General features: G+C 49.9%; 1 protein-coding gene across 1 annotated transcript in view; it reads right to left on the bottom strand.

Moving 5' to 3' along the window:
- Positions 1 to 195: 195 nt before the first annotated feature.
- The window catches only part of LOC121843309 (Golgi apparatus protein 1-like), a gene marked incomplete at both ends in the record, with an annotated part of 44631 nt that continues 26901 nt past the window's right edge, over positions 196 to 17925 (bottom strand). Inside the window, 7 exons of the mRNA XM_042312905.1 lie at positions 196 to 434; positions 3025 to 3148; positions 3855 to 4085; positions 11547 to 11664; positions 11938 to 12026; positions 12626 to 12739; positions 16854 to 16916. Of these exons, the coding sequence (XP_042168839.1) occupies positions 196 to 434; positions 3025 to 3148; positions 3855 to 4085; positions 11547 to 11664; positions 11938 to 12026; positions 12626 to 12739; positions 16854 to 16916 (978 nt within the window). The remainder of the gene's footprint in view (positions 435 to 3024; positions 3149 to 3854; positions 4086 to 11546; positions 11665 to 11937; positions 12027 to 12625; positions 12740 to 16853; positions 16917 to 17925) is intronic.

The following is a 17925-nucleotide window of genomic DNA, read 5'->3' as shown; positions in this document are numbered from 1 at the left end:
ACTCCTCACCTCCTCAGTGGATCTGTAGCTGGGGGTCCAGTCTATATTAACACTCCTCACCTCCTCAGCACAGTGGATCTGTAGCTGGGGTCCAGTCTATATTAACACTCCTCACCTCCTCAGCACAGTGGATCTGTAGCTGGGGTCCAGTCCAGTCTATATTAACACCAGTCTATATTAACACTCTCCCTCCTCAGCACAGTGGATCTGTAGCTGGGGGTCCAGTCTGTAGTCCAGCGCCGACTCCTGAAGAATCACTCTGATCTGGTCCTCACAGTCTGGAGACAGACGCTGGTCGGCGTATTTCAGCTTCAGGCAACCAATCACCTGGCCCTCCAGTTCACTGTCATCACTGGCCTTGTTCAGGATTGGCTGACAGAATTTAGGGATGTCTGCCTTACAGGCCTTTCTCAATATTGGGTTCAACCTGTAGTCTGAGAGAGAGGAAGACAACCAGAAATATCAGAAATACATACGGGTCCACATGACCCAGGTCCACCTGACCCGGGTCCACCTGACATGGGCTCTGACCCGGGTCCACCTGACATGGGATCTGACCCGGGTTCACCTGACATGGGATCTGACCCGGGTTCACCTGACATGGGATCTGACCCGAGTCCACCTGACATGGGATCTGACCCGGTTCCACATGACATGGGCTCTGACCCGGTTCCACATGACATGGGCTCTGACCCGGTTCCACATGACATGGGCTCTGACCCGGTTCCACATGACATGGGCTCTGACCCGGTTCCACATGACATGGGCTCTGACCCGGTTCCACATGACATGGGCTCTGACCGGTTCCACATGACATGGGCTCTGACCCGGTTCCACATGACATGGGCTCTGACCCGGTTCCACATGACATGGGCTCTGACCCAATTCCTTTTCTCTCCATTCCTTGCATCCTCTTTCCTCGCCTGCTTCTCAAAACCCATGGAGAAGAAGATCCAAGGGGAGGGACCTTAGACCAACTCCTCCAAGACTTGAGAAGCAGGCGAGGAGATGGTCCCATCTATTAGAGGTAACAGGTGGTCCATCTATTAGAGGTAACAGGTGGTCCATCTATTAGAGGTAACAGGTGGTCCATCTATTAGAGGTAACAGGTAGTCCCATCTATTAGAGGTAACAGGTAGTCCCATCTATTAGAGGTAACAGGTAGTCCCATCTATTAGAGGTAACAGGTGGTCCATCTATTAGAGGTAACAGGTGGTCCATCTATTAGAGGTAACAGGTGGTCCATCTATTAGAGGTAACAGGTGGTCCATCTATTAGAGGTAACAGGTGGTCCATCTATTAGAGGTAACAGGTGGTCCATCTATTAGAGGTAACAGGTGGTCCCATCTATTAGAGGTAACAGGTGGTCCATCTATTAGAGGTAACAGGTGGTCCATCTATTAGAGGTAACAGGTGGTCCATCTATTAGAGGTAACAGGTGGTCCATCTATTAGAGGTAACAGGTGGTCCATCTATTAGAGGTAACAGGTGGTCCATCTATTAGAGGTAACCCATCTACTAGAGGTAACAGGTGGTCCCATCTATTAGAGGTAACAGGTGGTCCATCTATTAGAGGTAACAGGTGGTCCATCTATTAGAGGTAACAGGTGGTCCATCTATTAGAGGTAACAGGTGGTCCATCTATTAGAGGTAACAGGTGGTCCATCTATTAGAGGTAACAGGTGGTCCCATCTATTAGAGGTAACAGGTGGTCCATCTATTAGAGGTAACAGGTGATCCCATCACAGTGTTCACTGTGAGTGTGTGTGTATTACCTGTGCTCACTGTGAGAGTGTGTGTGTTACCTGTGTTCTGTGTGAGAGTGTGTGTGTGTGTGTGACAGTGTGTGTTACCTGTGTTCTGTGTGAGAGTGTGTGTGTGTGTGTGACAGTGTGAGACCTGTGTTTTTACCTGTGTTCTGTGTGAGAGTGTGTGTGAGAGAGTGTGTGTTACCTGTGTTCTGTGTGAGAGTGTGTGTGAGAGAGTGTGTGTTACCTGTGTTCTGTGTGAGAGTGTGTGTGAGAGAGTGTGTGTTACCTGTGTTCTGTGTGAGAGTGTGTGTGAGAGAGTGTGTTTTACCTGTGTTCTGTGTGAGAGTGTGTGTGTGTGAGAGAGTGTGTTTTACCTGTGTTCTGTGTGAGAGTGTGTGTGTGAGAGAGTGTGTTTTACCTGTGTTCTGTGTGAGAGTGTGTGTGTGAAGAGTGTGTTTTACCTGTGTTCTGTGTGAGAGTGTGTGTTCTGTGTGACAGTGTGTGTTACCTGTGTTCTGTGTGAGAGTGTGTGTTCTGTGTGACAGTGTGTGTTACCTGTGTTCTGTGTGAGAGTGTGTGTTCTGTGTGACAGTGTGTGTTACCTGTGTTCTGTGTGAGAGTGTGTGTTCTGTGTGACAGTGTGTGTTACCTGTGTTCTGTGTGAGAGTGTGTGTGTGGTACAGTGTGTGTTACCTGTGTTCTGTGTGAGAGTGTGTGTGTGAGAGTGTGTTTACCTGTGTTCTGTGTGAGAGTGTGTGTGTGTGAGAGAGTGTGTTTTACCTGTGTTCTGTGTGAGTGTGTGTGTGTGTGAGAGTGTGTGTTTTACCTGTGTTCTGTGTGTGTGTGTGTGTGTGTGTGTCTGTGTGAGAGTGTGTGTGTGTTTACCTGTGATCTGTGTGAGAGTGTGTGTGTGTGTGTACCTGTGTTCTGTGTGAGAGTGTGTGTGTGTGGTACAGTGTGTGTTACCTGTGTTCTGTGAGAGTGTGTGTGTGTGTGGTACAGTGTGTGTTACCTGTGTTCTGTGAGAGTGTGTGTGTTCTGTGTGACAGTGTGTGTTACCTGTGTTCTGTGTGTGTGTGACAGTGTGTGTTACCTGTGTTCTGTGTGAGAGTGTGTGTGTGTGTGACAGTGTGTGTTACCTGTGTTCTGTGTGAGAGTGTGTGTGTGTGAGAGTGTGTTTTACCTGTGTTCTGTGTGAGAGTGTGTGTGTGTGTGTGTGTGTGTGTGTGTGTGTGTGTGTGTGTGAGAGTGTGTGTGTGACAGTGTGTTTTACCTGTGTTCTGTGTGATCTGTCTCTTGGTGATCATCTGTTTACACTTGGGATCCATCAGTTCAGAGTTCTTGTTCTGTTTCAGACACTGCAGCATGTTCTTAGCATCCACATCTGTACAGAACCGCTGACACATGGAGAGAGAGGACAGACAGAGAGGACAGGAGGGACAGAGAGGACAGGAGGGACAGAGAGAGGACAGGAGAGACAGAGAGAGAGGACAGACAGAGAGAGGACAGACAGGACAGGAGGGACAGAGAGAGAGGACAGACAGGACAGGAGGGACAGAGAGGACAGGAGGGACAGAGAGAGAGAGGACAGGGGGACAGAGAGAGAGAGAGGACAGGAGGGACAGAGAGGACAGGGGGACAGAGAGAGAGAGGGTGGACAGGAGGGACAGAGAGAGGGGGAGGACAGGGGGAGAGAGAGAGGACAGGAGGGACAGAGAGAGAGAGGACAGGAGGGACAGAGAGAGAGGGAGGACAGGAGGGACAGAGAGGGAGGGAGTTCAGGAGGGACAGAGCGAGGACAGGAGGGACAGAGACAAGTTAAAGATAGGTAGAGGGAACAGGCCCCCTCACCAGTCACACAGAGATTGTCCCCCTCACCAGCCACACGGGGGCCCCCCCTCCTCACCACAGCCACACGGGCGTCCCCCCCTCACCACAGCCACACGGGGCGTCCCCCTCACCACAGCCACACGGGGCGTCCCCCTCACCACAGCCACACGGGGCGTCCCCCTCACCACAGCCACACGGGGGCGTCCCCCCCTCACCACAGCCACACGGGGGCGTCCCCCCCTCACCACAGCCACACGGGGGCGTCCCCCTCACCTTAATCATCTGCTTGCAGACCCTCATGAGCTGGTAGTCCAGTTCTGGATCCAGCATCTCTCCCTCCTGTAGTTTAAACACCCTCTGGTGACACTGCTGAGACAGCTGCTTCTTCCTCTCCTTTAAACACTCCATCATCTGAGCGTTACCGAACACCACGTTGGAGCAGAGCCGCCCGATGTCCGTCTTACACACGTCATACAACTCAGGTTCCAGACGAATATCCTCTGACTGCAGAGAGAGGAGAAAGGAGAGGAGGGGAGGAGAGAGAAAGGAGAGGAGGGGAGGAGAGAGAAAGGAGAGGGAGGGGAGGAGAGAGAAAGGAGAGGAGGGGAGGAGAGAGAAAGGAGAGGAGGGGAGGAGAGAGAGAGGAGAGGAGGGAGAAAGAGAGAGAGGAGAGGAGAGGAGGGGAGGAGGAGAGAGAAAGGAGAGGAGGGGGGAGGAGAGAGAAAGGAGAGGAGGGGAGGAGAGAGAAAGGAGAGGAGGGAGGAGAGAGAAAGGAGAGGAGGGAGGGAGAGAGAGAAAGAAAGGAGAGGGAGGAGAGACGAGAAAGAAAGGAGAGGAGGGAGGAGAGAGAAAGGAGAGGAGGGAGGAGAGACGAGAGAGAAAGGAGAGGAGGGAGGAGAGACGAGAAAGAAAGGAGAGGGAGGAGAGACGAGAAAGAAAGGAGAGGAGGGAGGGAGAGAGAAAGGAGAGGAGGGAGGAGAGACGAGAGAGAAAGGAGAGGAGGGAGGAGAGACGAGAAAGAAAGGAGAGGAGGGAGGGGAGGGAGGGAGAGAGAAGAAAGGAGGGAGGGAGAGAGACGAGAAAGAAAGGAGAGGAGGGAGGAGAGAGAGAAAGAAAGGACAGGAGGGAGAGGAGGAGGAGAGAGAAAGGACAGGAGGGAGAGGAGGGAGGAGAGACGAGAAAGAAAGGAGAGGAGGGGGAGAGAGAAAGGAGAGGAGAAAGAAAGGACAGGAGAGGTGGAGAGAGAGAGGAGAGGAGGAGAGAGAAAGGAGAGGAGAGGAGAGAGAGGAAGGAGAGGAGAAACATGTGAGAGAGAGAAGAGAAAAATGATGTATTTACCAAATGTGTTTGATATGAATAGTTGACCATGAATAAATAGGACGGCATGTCTGTCCTACTAATGTGGGGTCTTAATGGTCTCCAGTTCCCTGCAGCTAACCTGGCAGGATGGTCTCCAGTTCCCTGCAGCTAACCTGGCAGGATGGTCTCCAGTTCCCTACAGCTAACGGCATGTCTGTCCTACTAATGCTGGGTCTTACTGGTCTCCAGTTCCCTGCAGCTAACCTGGCAGGATGGTCTCCAGTTCCCTGCAGCTAACCTGGCAGGATGGTCTCCAGTTCCCTGCAGCTAACCTGGCAGGATGGTCTCCAGTTCCCTGCAGCTAACCTGGCAGGATGGTCTCCAGTTCCCTGCAGCTAACCTGGCAGGATGGTCTCCAGTTCCCTGCAGCTAACCTGGCAGGATGGTCTCCAGTTCCCTGCAGCTAACCTGGCAGGATGGTCACCAGTTCCCTGCAGCTAACCGGGCAGGATGGTCTCCAGTTCCCTGCAGCTAACCTGGCAGGATGGTCACCAGTTCCCTGCAGCTAACCTGGCAGGATGGTCACCAGAGATGACTTGAGCTGACAAATGAGTTAAATACTGTTCAACAGCTTGGTCAGGCCTAATAAGGCCTCAGGGGTTTAAGTGTAGCTGACCAGGGGTGTATCGAACCAACACAAGCAGGTAAACAAATAACAGACAGAGTTGTAACTCTCCCCATCTCCAGGTCCTCTATTCAGGGTTGTAACAGAGTTGTAACTCTCCCCATCTCCAGCTCCTCTACTCTGAGTTGTAACAGAGTTGTAACTCTCCCCATCTCCAGCTCCTCTACTCTGAGTTGTAACTCTCCCCATCTCCAGGTCCTCTACCCTGAGTTGTAACTCTCCCCATCTCCAACTCCTCTACTCTGAGTTGTAACTCTCCCCATCTCCAGGTCCTCTACCCTGAGTTGTAACTCTCCCCATCTCCAGCTCCTCTACTCTGAGTTGTAACTCTCCCCATCTCCAGCTCCTCTACTCTGAGTTGTAACTCTCCCCATCTCCAGCTCCTCTACTCTGAGTTGTAACAGAGTTGTATCTCTCCCCATCTCCAGCTCCTCTACTCTGAGTTGTAACAGAGTTGTAACTCTCACCATCTCCAGGTCCTCTACTCAGGGTTGTAACTCTCCCCATCTCCAGCTCCTCTACTCTGAGTTGTAACTCTCCCCATCTCCAGGTCCTCTACTCAGGGTTGTAACAGAGTTGTAACTCTCCCCATCTCCAGGTCCTCTACTCAGGGTTGTAACAGAGTTGTAACTCTCCCCATCTCCAGGTCCTCTACTCTGAGTTGTAACTCTCCCCATCTCCAGCTCCTCTACTCTGAGTTGTAACTCTCCCCATCTCCAGGTCCTCTACTCTGAGTTGTAACTCCCCCATCTCCAGCTCCTCTACCCTGAGTTGTAACTCTCCCCATCTCCAGCTCCTCTACCCTGAGTTGTAACTCTCCCCATCTCCAACTCCTCTACTCTGAGTTGTAACGCTCCCCATCTCCAGGTCCTCTACTCTGAGTTGTAACTCTCCCCATCTCCAGCTCCTCTACTCAGGGTTGTAACAGAGTTGTAACTCTCCCCATCTCCAGGTCCTCTACCCTGAGTTGTAACTCTCCCCATCTCCAACTCCTCTACTCTGAGTTGTAACTCTCCCCATCTCCAGCTCCTCTACCCTGAGTTGTAACTCTCCCCATCTCCAACTCCTCTACTCTGAGTTGTAACTCTCCCCATCTCCAGGTCCTCTACTCTGAGTTGTAACTCTCCCCATCTCCAGCTCCTCTACTCAGGGTTGTAACAGAGTTGTAACTCTCCCCATCTCCAGGTCCTCTACCCTGAGTTGTAACTCTCCCCATCTCCAACTCCTCTACTTTGAGTTGTAACTCTCCCCATCTCCAGCTCCTCTACTCTGAGTTGTAACTCTCCCCATCTCCAGCTCCTCTACTCTGAGTTGTAACTCTCCCCATCTCCAGCTCCTCTACTCTGAGTTGTAACAGAGTTGTAACTCTCCCCATCTCCAGCTCCTCTACTCTGAGTTGTAACAGAGTTGTATCTCTCCCCATCTCCAGCTCCTCTACTCTAGTAACAGAGTTGTAACTCTCCCCATCTCCAGGTCCTCTACTCAGGGTTGTAACTCTCCCCATCTCCAGGTCCTCTACTCTGAGTTGTAACTCTCCCCATCTCCAGGTCCTCTACTCAGGGTTGTAACAGAGTTGTAACTCTCCTCTACTCTGAGTTGTAACAGAGTTGTAACTCTCCCCATCTCCAGGCCCTCTACTCGGGGTAGTAACAGAGTTGTAACTCTCCCCATCTCCAGGTCCTCTACTCTGAGTTGTATCTCCCCATCTCCAGCTCCTCTACTCTGAGTTGTAACAGAGTTGTATCTCTCCCCATCTCCAGCTCCTCTACTCTGAGTTGTAACAGAGTTGTATCTCTCCTCTACTCTGAGTTGTAACAGAGTTGTATCTCTCCCCATCTCCAGCTCCTCTACTCTGAGTTGTAACAGAGTTGTAACTCTCCTCTACCGTAACAGAGTTGTAACTCTCCCCATCTCAGGTCCTCTACTCGGGGTAGTAACAGAGTTGTAACTCTCCCCATCTCCAGGTCCTCTACTCAGGGTTGTAACTCTCCCCATCTCCAGCTCCTCTACTCTGAGTTGTAACAGAGTTGTAACTCTCCCCATCTCCAGGTCCTCTACTCTGAGTTGTAACAGAGTTGTAACTCTCCCCATCTCCAGCTCCTCTACTCTGAGTTGTAACAGAGTTGTAACTCTCCCCATCTCCAGCTCCTCTACTCTGAGTTGTAACAGAGTTGTAACTCTCCTCTACTCTGAGTTGTAACAGAGTTGTAACTCTCACCATCTCCAGCTCCTCTACTCGGGGTAGTAACAGAGTTGTAACTCTCCCCATCTCCAGGTCCTCTACTCAGGGTTGTAACTCTCCCCATCTCCAGCTCCTCTACTCTGAGTTGTAACTCTCCCCATCTCCAGCTCCTCTACTCTGAGTTGTAACTCTCCCCATCTCCAGCTCCTCTACTCTGAGTTGTAACTCTACCCCATCTCCAGTTCCTCTACTCTGAGTTGTAACAGAGTTGTAACTCTCCTCTACTCTGAGTTGTAACAGAGTTGTAACTCACCATCTCCAGCTCCTCTACTCGGGGTAGTAACAGAGTTGTAACTCTCCCCATCTCCAGGTCCTCTACTCAGGGTTGTAACTCTCCCCATCTCCAGGTCCTCTACTCTGAGTTGTAACTCTCCCCATCTCCAGGTCCTCTACTCTGAGTTGTAACTCTCCCCATCTCCAGGTCCTCTACTCAGGGTTGTAACAGAGTTGTAACTCTCCCCATCTCCAGCTCCTCTACTCTGAGTTGTAACAGAGTTGTAACTCTCACCATCTCCAGCTCCTCTACTCTGGGTAGTAACAGAGTTGTAACTCTCCCCATCTCCAGGTCCTCTACTCAGGGTTGTAACTCTCCCCATCTCCAGGTCCTCTACTCTGAGTTGTAACTCTCCCCATCTCCAGGTCCTCTACTCAGGGTTGTAACAGAGTTGTAACTCTCCCCATCTCCAGGTCCTCTACTCAGGGTTGTAACAGAGTTGTAACTCTCCCCATCTCCAGGTCCTCTACCCTGAGTTGTAACTCTCCCCATCTCCAACTCCTCTACTCTGAGTTGTAACTCTCCCCATCTCCAGGTCCTCTACTCAGGGTTGTAACAGAGTTGTAACTCTCCCCATCTCCAGGTCCTCTACCCTGAGTTGTAACTCTCCCCATCTCCAGCTCCTCTACCCTGAGTTGTAACTCTCCCCATCTCCAGCTCCTCTACCCTGAGTTGTAACTCTCCCCATCTCCAGCTCCTCTACCCTGAGTTGTAACTCTCCCCATCTCCAGCTCCTCTACCCTGAGTTGTAACTCTCCCCATCTCCAACTCCTCTACTCTGAGTTGTAACTCTCCCCATCTCCAGGTCCTCTACTCAGGGTTGTAACAGAGTTGTAACTCTCCCCATCTCCAGGTCCTCTACCCTGAGTTGTAACTCTCCCCATCTCCAACTCCTCTACTCTGAGTTGTAACTCTCCCCATCTCCAGCTCCTCTACCCTGAGTTGTAACTCTCCCCATCTCCAACTCCTCTACTCTGAGTTGTAACTCTCCCCATCTCCAGGTCCTCTACTCTGAGTTGTAACTCTCCCCATCTCCAGCTCCTCAGGGTTGTAACAGAGTTGTAACTCTCCCCATCTCCAGGTCCTCTACCCTGAGTTGTAACTCTCCCCATCTCCAACTCCTCTACTCTGAGTTGTAACTCTCCCCATCTCCAGCTCCTCTACTCTGAGTTGTAACTCTCCCCATCTCCAGCTCCTCTACAGTTGTAACTCTCCCCATCTCCAGCTCCTCTACTCTGAGTTGTAACAGAGTTGTAACTCTCCCCATCTCCAGCTCCTCTACTCTGAGTTGTAACAGAGTTGTATCTCTCCCCATCTCCAGCTCCTCTACTCGGGGTAGTAACAGAGTTGTAACTCTCCCCATCTCCAGGTCCTCTACTCAGGGTTGTAACTCTCCCCATCTCCAGGTCCTCTACTCAGGGTTGTAACAGAGTTGTAACTCTCCTCTACTCTGAGTTGTAACAGAGTTGTAACTCTCCCCATCTCCAGGTCCTCTACTCAGGGTTGTAACAGAGTTGTAACTCTCCCCATCTCCAGGTCCTCTACTCTGAGTTGTAACTCTCCCCATCTCCAGCTCCTCTACTCTGAGTTGTAACAGAGTTGTATCTCTCCCCATCTCCAGCTCCTCTACTCTGAGTTGTAACAGAGTTGTAACTCTCCTCTACTCTGAGTTGTAACAGAGTTGTAACTCTCCCCATCTCCAGCTCCTCTACTCGGGGTAGTAACAGAGTTGTAACTCTCCCCATCTCCAGGTCCTCTACTCAGGGTTGTAACAGAGTTGTAACTCTCCCCATCTCCAGGTCCTCTACTCAGGGTTGTAACAGAGTTGTAACTCTCTCTACTCTGAGTTGTAACAGAGTTGTAACTCTCCCCATCTCCAGGCCCTCTACTCTAGTAACAGAGTTGTAACTCTCCCCATCTCCAGGTCCTCTACTCTGAGTTGTATCTCCCCATCTCCAGCTCCTCTACTCTGAGTTGTAACAGAGTTGTATCTCTCCCCATCTCCAGCTCCTCTACTCTGAGTTGTAACAGAGTTGTATCTCTCCTCTACTCTGAGTTGTAACAGAGTTGTATCTCTCCCCATCTCCAGCTCCTCTACTCTGAGTTGTAACAGAGTTGTAACTTCCTCTACTCGTAACAGAGTTGTAACTCCCCCATCTCCAGGTCCTCTACTCGGGGTAGTAACAGTAACATCTCCAGGTCCTCTAGGGTTGTAACTCTCCCCATCTCCAGCTCCTCTACTCTGAGTTGTAACTCTCCCCATCTCCAGCTCCTCTACTCAGGGTTGTAACAGAGTTGTAACTCTCCCCATCTCCAGCTCCTCTACTCTGAGTTGTAACTCTCCCCATCTCCAGCTCCTCTACTCTGAGTTGTAACAGAGTTGTAACTCTCCTCTACTCTGAGTTGTAACAGAGTTGTAACTCTCCATCTCCAGGTCCTCTACTCTGAGTTGTAACAGAGTTGTAACTCTCCTCTCTTGTAACAGAGTTGTAACTCTCACCATCTCCAGCTCCTCTACTCAGTAACAGAGTTGTAACTCTCCCCATCTCCAGGTCCTCTACTCAGGGTTGTAACTCTCCCCATCTCCAGGTCCTCTACTCTGAGTTGTAACTCTCCCCATCTCCAGGTCCTCTACTCTGAGTTGTAACTCTCCCCATCTCCAGGTCTCTACTCAGGGTTGTAACAGAGTTGTAACTCTCCCCATCTCCAGCTCCTCTACTCTGAGTTGTAACTCTCCCCATCTCCAGCTCCTCTACTCAGGGTTGTAACAGAGTTGTAACTCTCCCCATCTCCAGGTCCTCTACTCAGGGTTGTAACTCTCCCCATCTCCAGGTCCTCTACTCTGAGTTGTAACTCTCCCCATCTCCAGGTCCTCTACTCAGGGTTGTAACAGAGTTGTAACTCTCCCCATCTCCAGCTCCTCTACTCTGAGTTGTAACAGAGTTGTAACTCTCACCATCTCCAGGTCCTCTACTCTGAGTTGTAACAGAGTTGTAACTCTCCCCATCTCCAGCTCCTCTACTCTGAGTTGTAACAGAGTTGTAACTCTCCCCATCTCCAGGTCCTCTACTCTGAGTTGTAACTCTCCCCATCTCCAGCTCCTCTACTCTGAGTTGTAACTCTCCCCATCTCCAGGTCCTCTACTCTGAGTTGTAACTCCCCATCTCCAGCTCCTCTACTCTGAGTTGTAACTCTCCCCATCTCCAGGTCCTCTACTCAGGGTTGTAACAGAGTTGTAACTCTCCCCATCTCCAGCTCCTCTACTCTGAGTTGTAACTCTCCCCATCTCCAGCTCCTCTACTCTGAGTTGTAACTCTACCCCATCTCCAGTTCCTCTACTCTGAGTTGTAACAGAGTTGTAACTCTCCCCATCTCCAGGTCCTCTACTCAGGGTTGTAACAGAGTTGTAACTCTCCCCATCTCCAGCTCCTCTACTCTGAGTTGTAACAGAGTTGTAGCTCTCACCATCTCCAGCTCCTCTACTCTGAGTTGTTTCCGACACTTGAGAGAGACACGCTGCTCCTTGACGTCCTGCAGAGTGTCATTCCTCACTGTAGTACTGAGACAGATCACTACATCCACCCTGTGGGACAGACAGAGACACAGAGAGAGACACAGAGAGAGACACAGAGAGAGACACAGAGAGAGACACAGAGAGAGACACAGAGAGAGACACAGAGAGGGTGAATTATTAAGTGGAAGATCCAACCAATGAAAAGTAATAGGGCTAATGGAAATGACTCTGTAGCTGTCTGGCACACACACCTCTATTTAGGGAATATGGAGCCATTGGGACTGGTCATAAGTAGTACACTATATAGGGAATAGGGAGCTATTGGGACGGATCCTGACTCACTTCTTCTTGATGTTGGGGCAGAGCTTGAGCACGTCCTCTTTACACGCCATCTTGAATTTGTAGGAGAAACGAAAGTCCTTCATCTGGATCTGAGGAAGAGGAGGAGATGGAGTCAGTCTGGGTTGATTATCTACACCGGCCGGTCGTCAAACACAGCTACACATAAACCTGTGCCTCACCACCCACCGGTTTACATGGCCTCACCACCCACCGGTGGTGGCCTCACATCCTACCAGTTTGCGTGGCCTCACATCCTACCAGTTTGCGTGGCCTCACATCCTATGGGAGGTGCCCTTACTCTGGGGTAAGGATGAGTGTGTGGTGTGTGTGTGAGATTATGTGGATCATTCAGAGAGATAGTGAGTGTGTGTGAGATTATGTGGATTATTCAGAGAGATAGTGAGTGTGTGGTGTGTGTGAGATTATGTGGATCATTCAGAGAGATAGTGAGTGTGTGTGAGATTATGTGGATTATTCAGAGAGATAGTGAGTGTGTGGTGTGTGTGAGATTATGTGGATCATTCAGGGAGATAGTGAGTGTGTGAGTCAGGGCGTTCAGTTCAGTCGGGGGGTCATAGTGAGGTCAACAGCTCCTTGGTCCGTGTTGTCATAGCAACAGCGACCCGCCAGCTGTGTGTACATGCGTACATGAGTCAGTGTGCGTGTTGTCATAGCGACAGTGACCCACCAGCTGGAAGTGTGTTACTCCTACGGTACACTTGCTGTTCATCTCCTTCTGGTGTTTGTTCTGAACCAGACACTCCATCACATCCCCTGTATCCACCTGGTTATCAGATACATCCTGGAGAGAGGAGAGAGAGAGGAGAGAGAGAGGAGAGAGATGTGTTTGTTCTGAACCAGACACTCCATCACATCCCCTGTTGGGATAACTTGTTTTTAGACTTGCCAAAAGAGGAGAAGCTGTTCTGAGGTCAGGCAGAGTTCAGAAGCTGTTCTGAGGTCAGGCAGAGTGAGAGAGCTGAGTTCAGAAGCTGTTCTGAGGTCAGGCAGAGTGAGAGAGTTCAGAAGCTGTTCTGAGGTCAGGCAGAGTGAGAGAGTTCAGAAACTGTTCTGAGGTCAGGCAGAGTGAGAGAGTTCAGAAGCTATTCCAACTTCCGGCGCCGACAGAGATGGCCGCCTCGCTTCGCGTTCCTAGGAAACTATGCAGTTTTTTGTTTTTTTACGTGTTATTTCTTACACTAGTACCCCAGGTCATCTTAGGTTTCATTACATACAGCCGAGAAGAACTACTGAATATAAGATCAGCGTCAACTCACCATCAGTACGACCAAGAATATGTTTTTTAGCGATGCGGATCCTGTGTTCTGCCTTACAACCAGTGTAACGGAGTGGATTACATGCAGCGACCCGAAAAAAACGACTCAGAAAATTAGGGAAATGAAGCGGTCTTCTGGTCAGACTCCGGAGACGGGCACATCGTGCACCACTCCCTAGCATTCTTCTCGCCAATGTCCAGTCTCTTGACAACAAGGTTGATGAAATCCGAGCAAGGGTAGCATTCCAGAGGGACATCAGAGACTGCAACGTTCTCTGCTTCACGGAAACATGGCTAACTGGAGAGACGCAATCCGAAGCGGTGCAGCCAGCGGGTTTCTCCACGCATCGCGCGGACAGAAACGAACATCTTTCTGGTAAGAAGAGGGGCGGGGGCGTATGCCTTATGACTAACGTGACATGGTGTGATGAAAGAAACATACAGGAACTCAAATCCTTCTGTTCACCTGATTTAGAATTCCTCACAATCAAATGTAGACCGTATTATCTACCAAGAGATATGATATCTTCGATTATAATCACAGCCGTATATATCCCCCCCCAAGCAGACACATCGATGGCTCTGAACAAACTTTATTTAACTCTCTGCAAACTGGAAACGATTTATCCGGAGGCTGCATTCATTGTAGCTGGGGATTTTAACAAGGCTAATCTGAAAACAAGACTCCCTAAATTTTATCAGCATATCGATTGCGCAACCAGGGGTGGAAAGACCCTGGATCATTGTTACTCTAACTTCCGCGACGCATATAAGGCCCTGCCCCGCCCCCTTTCGGAAAAGCTGACCACGACTCCATTTTGTTGATCCCTGCCTACAGACAGAAACTAAAACAAGAGGCTCCCACGCTGAGGTCTGTCCAACGCTGGTCCGACCAAGCTGACTCCACACTCCAAGACTGCTTCCATCACGTTGACTGGGAGATGTTTCGTATTGCGTCAGACAACAACATTGACGAATACGCTGATTCGGTGTGCGAGTTCATTTGAACGTGCGTTGAAGATGTCGTTCCCATAGCAACGATTAAAACATTCCCAAACCAGAAACCTTGGATTGATGGCAGCATTCGTGTGAAACTGAAGGCACGAACAACTGCTTTTAATCAGGGCAAGGTGTCTGGTAACATGGCTGAATACAAACAGTGCAGCTATTCCCTCCGCAAGGCTATCAAACAAGCTAAGCGCCAGTACAGAGACAAAGTAGAATCTCAATTCAACGGCTCAGACACAAGAGGCATGTGGCAGGGTCTACAGTCAATCACGGACTACAGGAAGAAACCCAGCCCAGTCACGGACCAGGATGTCTTGCTCCCAGGCAGACTAAATAACTTTTTTGCCCGCTTTGAGGACAATACAGTGCCACTGACACGGCCTGCAACGAAAACATGCGGTCTCTCCTTCACTGCAGCCGAAGTGAGTAAGACATTTAAACGTGTTAACCCTCGCAAGGCTGCAGGCCCAGACGGCATCCCCAGCCGCGCCCTCAGAGCATGCGCAGACCAGCTGGCCGGTGTGTTTACGGACATATTCAATCAATCCCTATACCAGTCTGCTGTTCCCACATGCTTCAAGAGGGCCACCATTGTTCCTGTTCCCAAGAAAGCTAAGGTAACTGAGCTAAACGACTACCGCCCCGTAGCACTCACATCCGTCATCATGAAGTGCTTTGAGAGACTAGTCAAGGACCATATCACCTCCACCCTACCTGACACCCTAGACCCACTCCAATTTGCTTACCGCCCAAATAGGTCCACAGACGATGCAATCTCAACCACACTGCACACTGCCCTAACCCATCTGGACAAGAGGAATACCTATGTGAGAATGCTGTTCATCGACTACAGCTCGGCATTCAACACCATAGTACCCTCCAAGCTCGTCATCAAGCTCGAGACCCTGGGTCTCGACCCCGCCCTGTGCAACTGGGTTCTGGACTTCCTGACGGGCCGCCCCCAGGTGGTGAGGGTAGGCAACAACATCTCCTCCCCGCTGATCCTCAACACTGGGGCCCCACAAGGGTGCGTTCTGAGCCCTCTCCTGTACTCCCTGTTCACCCACGACTGCGTGGCCATGCACGCCTCAACTCAATCATCAAGTTTGCGGACGACACAACAGTGGTAGGCTTGATTACCAACAACGACGAGACGGCCTACAGGGAGGAGGTGAGGGCCCTCGGAGTGTGGTGTCAGGAAAATAACCTCACACTCAACGTCAACTAAACTAAGGAGATGATTGTGGACTTCAGGAAACAGCAGAGGGAACACCCCCATCCACATCGATGGAACAGTAGTGGAGAGGGTAGCAAGTTAAGTTCCTCGGCATACACATCACAGACAAACTGAATTGGTCCACTCACACAGACAGCATCGTGAGGAAGGCGCAGCAGCGCCTCTTCAACCTCAGGAGGCTGAAGAAATTCGGCTTGTCACCAAAAGCACTCACAAACTTCTACAGATGCACAATCGAGAGCATCCTGGCGGGCTGTATCACCGCCTGGTATGGCAACTGCACCGCCCTCAACCGTAAGGCTCTCCAGAGGGTAGTGAGGTCTGCACAACGCATCACCGGGGGCAAACTACCTGCCCTCCAGGACACCTACACCACCCGATGCTACAGGAAGGCCATAAAGATCATCAAGGACATCAACCACCCGAGCCACTGCCTGTTCACCCCGCTGTCATCCAGAAGGCGAGGTCAGTACAGGTGCATCAAAGCTGGGACCGAGAGACTGAAAAACAGCTTCTATCTCAAGGCCATCAGACTACTAAACAGCCACCACTAACATTGAGTGGCTACTGCCAACACACTGTCAATGACACTGACTCTACTCCAGCCACTTTAATAATGGGAATGGATGGGAAATGATGTAAATATATCACTAGCCACTTTAAACAATGCTACCTTATATAATGTTACTTACCCTACATTATTCATCTCATATGCATACGTAGATACTGTACTCTATATCATCGACTGCATCCTTATGTAATACATGTATCACTAGCCACTTTAACTATGCCACTTGGTTTACATACTCATCTCATATGTATATACTGTACTCGATATCATCTACTGTATCTTGCCTATGCTGCTCTGTACCATCACTCATTCATATATCCTTATGTACATATTCTTTATCCCCTTACACTGTGTATAAGACAGTAGTTTTTTTTTTGAATTGTTAGATTACTTGTTCGTTATTACTGCATTGTCGGAACTAGAAGCACAAGCATTTCGCTACACTCGCATTAACATCTGCTAACCATGTGTATGTGACAAATAAAATTTGATTTGATTTGATGATTTGAGGTCAGGCAGAGAGAGAGTTCAGAAACTGTTCTGAGGTCAGGCAGAGTGAGAGTTCTGAAGCTGTTCTGAGGTCAGGCAGAGTGAGAGAGCTGAGTTCAGAAGCTGTTCTGAGGTCAGGCAGAGTTCAGAAGCTGTTCTGAGGTTCAGAAACTGTTCTGAGGTCAGGCAGAGTGAGAGTTCTGAAGCTGTTCTGAGGTCAGGCAGAGTGAGAGAGTTCAGAAGCTGTTCTGAGGTCAGGCAGAGTGAGAGAGTTCAGAAACTGTTCTGAGGTCAGGCAGAGTGAGAGAGTTCTGAAACTGTTTGTTGGAACTTACATGGCAGTGAGACTGGATGACAGGCTGACAGGCCCGGATCAGCAGGGCCTCAATATGAATGTCCTGTCACAGCAGAGAGACCATGTCAGCCAGAGACAGTAATATACAGAGACATCACACATACAGAATGGTTGGTACCCTTGATAAAGATGAGATTGGATAAAATAAATAACACAAATACGGAGCTGTACAGCGCATTAGGAAGGTTTTCTGACCACTTGACTTTCTCCACAGTTTGTTACTTTACAGCCTTATCCTAAAATGGATTCAAAAACATATATACTGCCTCAATCTACACACAATAGCCCATAATGACAAAGCAAACAGGTTAAGAAATTTGAGCAAATTTATTACAAATTATAAAATTGAAAAATGACATTTCCATAAGTATTCAGACCCTTTACTCAGTGCTTTGTTGAATCACCTTTAGCAGCAATTATAGCCTCCAGTCTTCTTGGGTAGGACGCTACAAGACACCTGTATTTGGGGTTTCTCCCAGTCTTCTTGGGAATGACGCTTGGCACACCTGTATTTGGGGGTTTCTCCCAGTCTTCTTGGGTATGACGCTCTTGCAGATTTGGGGGTTTCCTTCTCTCTGCAGATCCTCTCAAGATCTGTCAGGTTGGATGGGGAGCAACGCCTCACAGCTATTTTCAGGTCTCTTCAGAGATGTTGGATCGGATTCAAGTCCGGGCTCTGGCTGGGCCCCTCAAGGACATTCAGAGACATGTCCCGAAGCCACTCCTGCGTTGTCTTGGCTGTGTGCTTAGGGTCGTTGTCCTGTTGGAAGGTGAACCTTCGCCCCAGTCTGAGGTCCTGAGCGCTCTGGAGCGGGTTTTCATCAAGGATCTCTTTGCTCAGTTAATCTTTCCCTCGATCCTGACTAGTCTCACAGTCTCTGCCACTGAAAAACATCCCCACAGCATGATGCTGCCACCACCACGCTTGGCATTCAGGCCAAAGAGTTCAATCTTGGTTTCATCAGACCAGAGAATCTTGTTTGTCATAGTCTGAGAGTCTTTAGGTACCTTCTGGCAAACTCCAAGCGAGCTGTCATGTGCCTTTTACTGAG

The sequence above is a fragment of the Oncorhynchus tshawytscha genome, unplaced genomic scaffold, assembly GCF_018296145.1.
Source record: "Oncorhynchus tshawytscha isolate Ot180627B unplaced genomic scaffold, Otsh_v2.0 Un_contig_1299_pilon_pilon, whole genome shotgun sequence".
Taxonomy (NCBI): domain Eukaryota; kingdom Metazoa; phylum Chordata; class Actinopteri; order Salmoniformes; family Salmonidae; genus Oncorhynchus; species Oncorhynchus tshawytscha.
This window is presented reverse-complemented; position numbering and strand designations above follow the sequence as displayed.